This window comes from Diospyros lotus, chromosome 14 (assembly GCF_014633365.1).
Source record: "Diospyros lotus cultivar Yz01 chromosome 14, ASM1463336v1, whole genome shotgun sequence".
Lineage (NCBI taxonomy): Eukaryota > Viridiplantae > Streptophyta > Magnoliopsida > Ericales > Ebenaceae > Diospyros > Diospyros lotus.
The window spans coordinates 24,542,908-24,552,558 of NC_068351.1; the positions used below are offsets into that span (position 1 = coordinate 24,542,908).

Consider the following 9,651-nt stretch of genomic DNA (forward strand, 5'->3'; position numbering starts at 1 on the left):
AAGTTTGACACATCTTGATGTTGGTAAAAGAGCCTTGAGGTACATGAAAGGTATTATGGATCTTGGCATTTGGTATTGTAGAAGTGATGGAAAACTTGGAGGTTTTGTTGACAGTGATTGGGCAAGATCTATAGATGATTCTAAGAGCACAACTGGGTTTGTTTTTTCACTTGGGAGTGGAGTATTTTCATAGAACTCCAAAAAGCAAGATGTAGTTTCCCAATCCTTAGCTGAAGTTGAGTATATTGTTGCAGCAACAACTTCAAATCAAGCTATATGGATTAGAAAGGTCTTAATAAACCTGGATTATGTGCAAGAGAAACCTACTGTGTTATGGTGTGACAACAATTCAACCATTTCTATTGCTAAGAAGCCTATCCAGCATGGGAGAATAAAGCATATAAATGTCAAATTTCATGCTATAAGAGAAGCTGAAAAGAATGGAGATGTTCAATTGATGCATGGTAGGTCTGAAGAGAAATTGGCAAACATACTCACTAAGGCACTTCCTTATGGTAAGTTTAATGTGCTAAGAAGCAAGCTAGGAGTCTTGAAGAAAAGTTTCAAAGAAGAGTGTTAACCTATGAAAATTTTCTAGATACTTCTTTGCTAATGGATGTAATCATTTTGTGTTACATTAGTTGGTAATGTTTTGGTGTAAAGGCATGGTGAGACGACCCAATTTTATTTTTTTTTTCAAACTCAAATAAAGCGATTCACACACAACTCATTAATAGCAAAAATCCCAATTACATACTTACATTACAATCTCCTTAAACATTTTTCTTATGGCTTAAGTACCCATACATTTCAAAGTAAAGAGCAACTAAAATCTAAATACAAAATTAACTATTACACTCTTCTTCCCTTAAACACTCCCATGGATCTTTTGGTCGGGATATGCCCTGTACACATGACTATCCCAAGAAAATCAAATTCCACTGGATTCACCCTTATCCATGGCTTTCCCCTTACCTGGAACGATACGAAGCAAATATGAGTCACAAGGCCTAATAATTATAATATGAGATGAAAGAGCATATGAATAAGGATTGCAACAATAGATAGACTCATGAAATACCCAACCATAGCCACATGAAATGCACTCATGCCATGCACCATCCTCATATGCTCAATGAATAATGTATGCAAATCTTTGAAATCACATAAACTCATATATACATATATATCAATCGACTCTTGGGGCCCTTTAGCTCCATCCAAGGCCTATGCCCATAAAAAAAATACGGTCATTGGGGCTCATTAGCTCAACCCAAGGTCTTACCATATCATACACCACAAGGTCTTTGGGGCCCATTAGCTCAACTCAAGGACTATCCCTATACAACATATGAACCTTGAGGCCCATTAGCTCAATACAAAGCCTTGGCACACAAATATCATGATAGAGTTGTAACCTGGAAGCCAATCATAAGAGTTGTGAGTTGGCTGCATTTCTAATTAATCTTGGACATATTTTGATTAATATCAGTATTTCTCTTTTGATACGTGGCAATACATTCATCTTTATATTTTACTATTTAGATGAATCCCAAAGAGTGTAGCAATGTCAATCGAGTTATGATGAGATCATACTAATGAGATCGAATGACTGATGTTTCATTCTTAAATTATTCCTGGTCATAGAACTATAGAGTGGGGCCTCTATAATACCATCAAGACCAGTACACACTATGCATGCTCGTAAGAAGGGTAGTTGATCTCATTGACTACTTGTGTGGTGACACTAATGCAAGTGTGTAGGTGCTTATTGGTGAATGAGTTCACTGAATGACCTAACTTGAGAACACCCAAATGGTAATTCTTACTAAATGTCAATCGGGAGTTCTATGTGGTAATAGGTGCTAGTAATCTCTTTTCCTGAGATACCATAGTTATCTTGTATGAGGAGTGTCATGCTTTGATGCCACTGTACGGGGTCCAATAAGATGGGTCCCTAATAGGGTGGTTATTGAGTATGATCTGAATCATACGAAGGTAGGTGAGTATGCAAGAAGGAATCTATCGACCTTAGTAAGATTTAAAAGGTATATGCCCTATGTGAATGATGAAGTCACAACTCGAGAAGTCATTGGCTAACGCAGATAGTTGAGAATTAATAAGAGTTATTAATTCGACTATAGGAGTTGTAAACTTAATATTCATACACATAGTGTTGGTTATTAGAAGTTTGACATTTTACCATACTTCTAGACTATACTGGGGCATTATGATAGAGGGATAGAATAGCACTGAAACTTGTCGTGGAAAGGTTCATTAGAAGTGTCATTTGCATTTCATTATGATATGGGGGCCATAATGCATTGCTAGACGTCAATCTTGGTCAAAGGGCAAGATAATAATTTTTTGTCATGAGATGAAATAAATTAAGGATCATAATCAAAGAGTTTTATTAGGAGTAGGATTTTATAAATTGCCTTTTCCATCTTCATAGTGAACCTATAAGGTCACACACGAACAAAGAGAAGTTTCATGGAATTTTTAGCGGGATTGAAAAATATTTTTGGGGCCTATAAGAATTCGTGGATTTTTTAGACGAGTTAGCACTCGTGAAAAAATTCACGGGATGTCGATAAAATGAGCAAAAAGTAAAACAATGTGAAAAAACCCACAAATGGGTTGGGCCTTGGCCCAACATGTTTATAACATGCTTAGGCTTTCTATAAATCCCTAGTTTGACTAGGGTTTGAGATGAGCTCTCCATTTTTTCCTCAACCCCTTTGCTTTCTAGAGAGAGAAAGTGTGGTTTTTTGTGAAAAACCAAGAGATTTTCCAAGTGTTGGATTAGATCTTGTATGGTTGATGCAAGGAGATCGAAGAGGTATGCTCATGGACATCCATTGAAGCTTCTCTTTGGTGTGGATCACTTATAGAAGGTGGGTAACACCTCGTGGCACAAAGATTCATCCATTCTTCATCGGACAACCAAAACGTTTGATTTTTTGTTATATGTTTTTTATTTTGAAAGATTTTATATTTGCAAACTAGATCCGATCTTTTCGGGTTTCAAGTTTAGCCAAAGAGTTTGGTTAATTCAAAAAAATTTAATTTTTTCGTTGCATTTGGATCTAAGAAACCCAACATATCATACATAACATATTACATATAAAACATGCTCATGAAGTGTTTTTCAAAGCTTCCATATGGCCTAACATTAGCTCTTTGTATGCCTATGCATGCACATTTATTCCACACAAATATTTACCCAAGATATGGATTCATGATGAGAACATCCAAAATAATAATACCAAATATTTATTAATAGCAGAGGTCAATATAAATATTAACCTCACCATTCATTTAACCTTCACATTAGGACTTATCTACCCATACATCTCAACAGTCAACTGTCAGTGCCTGATTTTCTAAACGATCGACAGCCAGTGCCCATACATCCAACGGTCGATAGTCATGACACGAACGGTCGATTGGAAGAACCTAGAGACACAAACAACAATCACGAGAAACCAAAAATACAAGCAAGATAACACCAAAATCTTGCATAAATTGAATCCTAATCAATAAATGCATCATTCCTTAAGAAATGTAGGATGAATTGAAACCCTATTTAGGCTTTTGAATAAAATACATCAAGTATTTAAGAAAATCAACAAGGTTAAATATCATCTCAATCATAGGAAGAATAGCCAACACAAAAATGATTAATTAGGAAAAAATTCAAAAAATTTCCAGATTTCGAACGATAGCTTCAAAGGCCTATTTCAAGCTCGTATCTTAGCCAAATGTTATGAATTGTAACGACCCACTATTAGGTCTAAATGATCTTGTCATTATTATTATGTAATATATTTTGGTATTACTTGAGCTATATGTTAGACATATTTAATGTGTTATTGAGAAGCCTAAAATAAAGGGAATTTTTGTGTGTATAGTCAAAGGGAAGTGAATTTATAGGATAGTTGACAGGTTAAGGCAATGAAAATTTTAGTTGAAAAGTCAATGAGAAAGGAAATAAGTACAAAAGCTAATTATTATGTAAAGAATTGTTAAAGTAAGAATAAAGTGAGAGTTGAAAAGTCAAATGAGTTAAGTGAGGAAAGTCTAATGAGTTGACTTGGATTGGTTAAAATACAAATTCTAAGGAAGAGTCAAAGTCATTTGAAGTAGAAAAGTCTAAGTAAAATGAAATGTGTTATGATAGGGTTGAAAAATCAAAAGTGCATGATGGTTGAAAAGTCAAGGGGAATGGGCATGGAAAAGTCAAAATGTGAGGGCCTAATTTGGAGAAGTGGGTTGCCAGTGTGTGTGTGCATTTATTTGTATTTGTGGGATAAATTAAAAAAAAAAATCAAAAGAAAGAGAGGGGCAGGTGGGCTTGGCATGCAAGCCACTCCATCGCCCATGCTTCACTTTTTTCTCTCTTCTTCTTCTCTTTCTTCTTGGCTCCCGATTTCTCTTCTTCTTCTTCTTCTCCATACATTCTTCTCCCATTTCCTTCTTGGATGGAGCTTCAAGTGTTGGGATTCCAAATTTTTACAACAAGTTCTTCTTTGGTTCCATCAAGCAAGGCAAGTTTCTATTCTTCTTCTTTTATATAGCAAGATCATCTTCTTCTTTGATTCTTGTGAAAGCTCTTATATTTCTCATTTCCTCTGCAATTGCATAGCTTGATTTTTCTCTTGACGGGTATCACTTGGTTTTCTATTTTTGGACTTTTGATCCTCGAATTTCCTATCTCCTTGATAAGAAGGGTTTTAACCATTTGTTTGTATCTCGTATGGATTTTCTTGAAAGCTTGGAAAATTACCTTAAATATCCGAATGGAGCTTTGGTTCATTCCATGTTTTCCGAGGAATGATGAGTTTGTTGTTAGAGTTAGGTTATATGCAAGAGTTTGGGTTTCTTGTACACATTTTTTCTTCATTCTTGGTATTTTCATTGCTATCTATTGATTGTTTGGAAATTTGTATTCTGTTGGTCGACATATCCCTTTCATTTTTTGACTTATCATTATTATAGGTTTTGGCTGTCAATAAATCCCTTTCATCTGTTGACTGATTGCTTGATAAGTCTCTGTCGGTTGACATATTGGGGTTGATTTGTCGATCAATGGCCTATGTTGGATTCTGTATGTCGATAGATTCCTTCAGTATGTCAACTAATTGTTTCCTTTAGTTGCTTGTTTCTTCTTTTGATGCTCAGAATCCACCTCCAAATCACCATGTGAACTTCCAATAAGCTCCCTCATCATCATATACTCTTAATTACTTTTCTTGGATGGTGGGGAAACTATTATGTCGTCGTGTGTGACATTATTGGGTTTTATATGATGGTTGATTAGTGAATGTGAAAGGTTATGTGGTGCATTACAAAATGAGTAATTCCAATCATGTTAGTGGGTGTTATTTCAGTCATAATCAATACATGTGATTTTTGGTGTATGGCATATGCATGGCATTTTCATACATGAAAAAGTAGTGCACCTATTATTTTGCGCAACGGTTATAACTGCAAAAAAGGGAAACGATATCCTAGCAAGCCGATAGGCACTTGCCTAATTGTGGGAGCTTTAGCTCATAAGGAATGCCTAGTGTAAAACTAGAGCGTGGGTGGACAATGGTCCATAATGCGATGGTATGATACTATTATTATTGCATTGACATATGGTATGGTTAATGGTGAGCTAGGATGAAATGATATGTAAGTGGTGAGAATGTATAAATTGTTATAAAGAAGTTCTATTCCATTTTGTCTTAAATGTTCATGCCTTGATTCTTTACACTGATTGCTTGTTATATGTTATATATATTTATATACTTACTGATCCTTATGGCTCACCCTTGTTTCTTTTGTCATCATTCCAGATAAATGTAAGGCCAAGGAAAGGGTCAAATCGAGCAGGGCTTGAGTATAGGTGTGTACAGGGCTCTCCCAACCAAAAGGTCAAGGTGTTTTGAGGGCAAAGATAGAACAACTTATGATGTATTTTTAAATTCTTACCCTTTTTATTTTGTAATGTATGGGAGGCTCAACCCTAAGGAGTTGTTAAAATAATGATGTATTCCTAAGAAATGTATATGTACCTTTGAGATTACGTTAGTTATGGAATTCAGAGTGGATGGTTTAAATTGAGTTTTCATCTATACCTATACTTTTAACGACCTCCTTTCAAATGTCCTATGCTAACGGGATCTCTAGGAGAGGGTTGTTGCATGAATAATATACTCAAATCAAAGCCCCAGATCTCTAGTAGCACATTTTTCACACATAAATTAACGAAAAAATATTTTAGACCCGATAACAGGTCGTTACACACGGTATTCAAAATTTTGAGAAAATCTATCTACCTAGTGACAATGTGTTATTTTATGTTTTGGTAGTATTGTGCAGCTATAATTTCTCCATGTACTTTATATAAATATTAATGAAAAAGTAAAAAGTTTAGCAACATAAATTTAGAGTGTTCCATTTTACTTTTCCTTATTCATGGTTTGATGGTTTCATGGTTATGGTATTGATTCAAACCTAACAACTTGAAGCGCTTGTTGCAGAACGATCCCATGGAAGACATTGATGCAATCACCAATGCGAGCGAGGTTAGAGGTTGTGCCTACTGTGGCGGTCTTGGTCATCGTATTTGTGATTGCCCCAAATTAGAACATCAGAAGAGCCAAGCAATTGCCAGCTCTATAAGGGATTATTTCGGATCAGGAGGCTATAGAGGAGAAATGTGATGCATGTGCGTACGTTAGTACTTCCAAAGCCGAGCCAAGCCATACCAGACCATTGCCAATCTCTCTCTCACACACACACACACATATGCATGTATGTATGTAGTTTTAATCTAACCTTGTACAAGTCAACAAAGAAGCAAGATGATGCCTCCACGGGCATAACCCAGCAATTGGGGGCGAGCACGTCTTGAAGAGTTTTGGACTATAGCCGCTATATAGTCAGTGAGAGATCCCGTGTTTGATCCTTGGCCACTAGGTTCCATGATTAACCTCATCTCCCATCTGTGGGGCCAACGGAAAAGGGCCCTTAAGGTGAGGGATTCACTTTTGAAGATGATGTTTTGTTTGCATTGCCACAGACTAGGGGACGATGCATTTGAGTTGAGTGTAAGAGCTAAATGGGGAGCCGTCATCTTTGTTTCAATTGCGCGCCTAGTCATTTTGTTCCAAAGAAAAACCACCACCACCTAGAATTATAACAAACCTGCAAAGAGGGAGGGCTAGGGCTAGGGCTGGGGCTGGGGCCAGGGCTAGTTTTATTAGTACTCAGAAATTTGTCTTGCTCTTTGAAAATTTCAAATTTTAATGAAAGCATATTTACTCTTGTTGTAGTGTAGTAGTCATATTTTGTGGCACAATTAACTAACAACTTCATAGAAAACCTTGACGGGCAACTGAACCGGTGGTGGCTCTTCCACTGTACTAAAATTGATATAATAATTCTTAGGATTTTATTAGAAGACATTTTTTTTGTGTAAATAAAATATATTAACAGGAAAAAAATGTACAAACAAGTTGGGGCATATCCCACTAAGAAACAAGATACAAAAGAATTCACTCACACAAAAAAAAAAAAAACTAAAATTAAAACAGCCTCAAACATGCGGGCCAAAGATAAAAGAACATCAACAAAACCATATAAAAGTGGGAGAACAACAATAGTCAGCTCAAGGTAAAACAAAGATTAGGGTGGCAAAATTTTAATATTAGGATAATTATATGCTTTTGTTAGGATTTTGACTTTAGTTGGAGGTCAATAATGGTAAAATTCTAAAAAAAATTATTTAGAAATAATTGGGAGGCCATGGCCAGGCCACCTCGGTGCCCTAAAATAGGTCCACTCTTGCCAACATAAACAGAGATGGATTGAAGTTGTTGCCACATTCAAACAAATTCTAGAAGGGGAAGAGTACTAACTAGTCCGCTGAGGAATCCTTATGGTCATTGACATACTGCTGCTATGTTGCTTCCTTCTTCCCTGGCAGCTCTTAGGTCTCTGATCATGACTACTGCACCTGTTTGCGCCTTTCCACTCCCTGCAGCTCTTCCTCTTCCAATTCCAATTCCAATTCCATGCTTTATGAATAATGGCAAGGAGATAGACCATGAAACAACGTTACAACTCCAAATACAATACTTACTGTTATTTTGAGTATGTAAAATTATATCGCTTAAAAATTTAATAACAAGAATAATTAAGGGGTAAGATGAGACTAGACCCAACTTGACTCGACTCGACTCGACTCGAACTCAAAATTTGTTTTGGGCTCATCGACACTACCACCTACCAACTTATAACTCCACCAGAACTCACAATAGTCAAAAATCTTAATTATAACCCACTTAATTAGTAGCAGTAAGTACCTGATGAAGACGATGGACAACTCCAACTCTGGATTGGTGGTGGAGGAAGTGGAAGTGGAAGTGGTGGCGTATTTCAGTCATCAACTTGTTGATTTCATGGAGGCTCTTACAGAAATCTCGTTTTGCAACATGATGTTCCTCCTCAAGAGCTCTCAACCTGTCGTTCAGCCTCTCAACTTGGCGACCTGTGGATCCATTTCTGCGTTCACTATTAGAGCCCGATGCCACTGCTCTCGTCGTTGTCGTTGCCGTCGGACCTGACGATGTCTTTTCATTGCCGGACATGCTTCCGGCCCCTCCCTCCAAATCGGAAATCAACTTGTGTCCTCGATTGGTCTCCTCTGTTGTTGCTTTGAGAGCTCAAACCAGGCAATTCATCTCCATGCTCTGTTCTTACACAATGCAGTATTCTTTTATCTGTTTGTTATATTTATTTATATATAGAACCAACCTGGTTACAAAGAGATAAACTATACTTAATTAAGATTTATTTAAAACTCTAATATATCAAAGTGCTTATATAAAACTAATCAAGTAAGATAATGATAATTAAATTGATAAATCTCGATCGGGGGAATATTAGAGGTAGATACATCACCCGCAATTATCAAAATTAAAATGGTTGGAATAAGGTGGTGGTGAAAGTGAGTGATGTTTGCTTCTATGACAGTTCTGCAGAACCGTGATGGCACAATGAATTAAAACAAAGAAAACTTTCACTCAATTTCTTTGCTTCACTTGTAAGAAACAGAGAGAGAGAGATGGCCCGTAGCTGGGAAAGTTCCATGAACTTTCAAAGGAATGTCATTGCTCTTAAATTGGCTCCTCCTTCCTCACCTAATAACAGAGACAGCATTAGTAGGCACCGTGAGGCTGTTTGGCTTACCTTTTTTTTTTTTTTCTAACAGTTTTTTAAGTTATTGAGTCTTTTAAGTTGTGTAAAATTTAAAAATTAAGTAGCGTTTTGAACTCATAACGTGTTTGGATAAATGTGTTTTTAAACTATTAATTAATAGTTGTGTTTGATTTGAAAGAACTAATAAGGTATTAGAACTTGACAAAAAAATAAAAATAAACGTGTTGAATAATACAAATAAATTTCATAAAAATATTAATTTTTAATAAAAATATTAAATATGTTGATTCAATATACATTAATATATATATTAACATGTATACATATATATTTAACTATATATAATATATGTTATATATATATATATAGTAAATGGAATCACAGATGGGGCGACAACAAAAGGAGGCAATGATGGAGGCGATGGACGACGAGTTG

General features: G+C 36.0%; 1 protein-coding gene across 2 annotated transcripts; it reads right to left on the minus strand.

Annotated features, from left to right (window-relative positions):
• Window positions 1-703: 703 nt before the first annotated feature.
• Window positions 704-9,233, minus strand: LOC127789827 (uncharacterized). 2 transcript variants are annotated; one of them, XM_052318840.1, is made up of 3 exons: window positions 8,361-8,902; window positions 7,914-8,072; window positions 704-975 (listed from the first exon to the last, which is right to left on the minus strand). In XM_052318840.1, the coding sequence occupies exons 1-2, from the start codon at window positions 8,643-8,645 to the stop codon at window positions 7,938-7,940; spliced, it is 420 nt and encodes a 139-aa protein (XP_052174800.1). In that variant the 5' UTR covers window positions 8,646-8,902; the 3' UTR covers window positions 704-975; window positions 7,914-7,937. The 2 variants fall into 2 exon arrangements, with proteins under 2 accessions (XP_052174800.1, XP_052174801.1); XM_052318841.1 differs by lacking the exon at window positions 704-975 and adding an exon at window positions 8,959-9,233 and having other exon boundaries at window positions 7,356-8,072; window positions 8,361-8,811.
• Window positions 9,234-9,651: the final 418 nt, after the last annotated feature.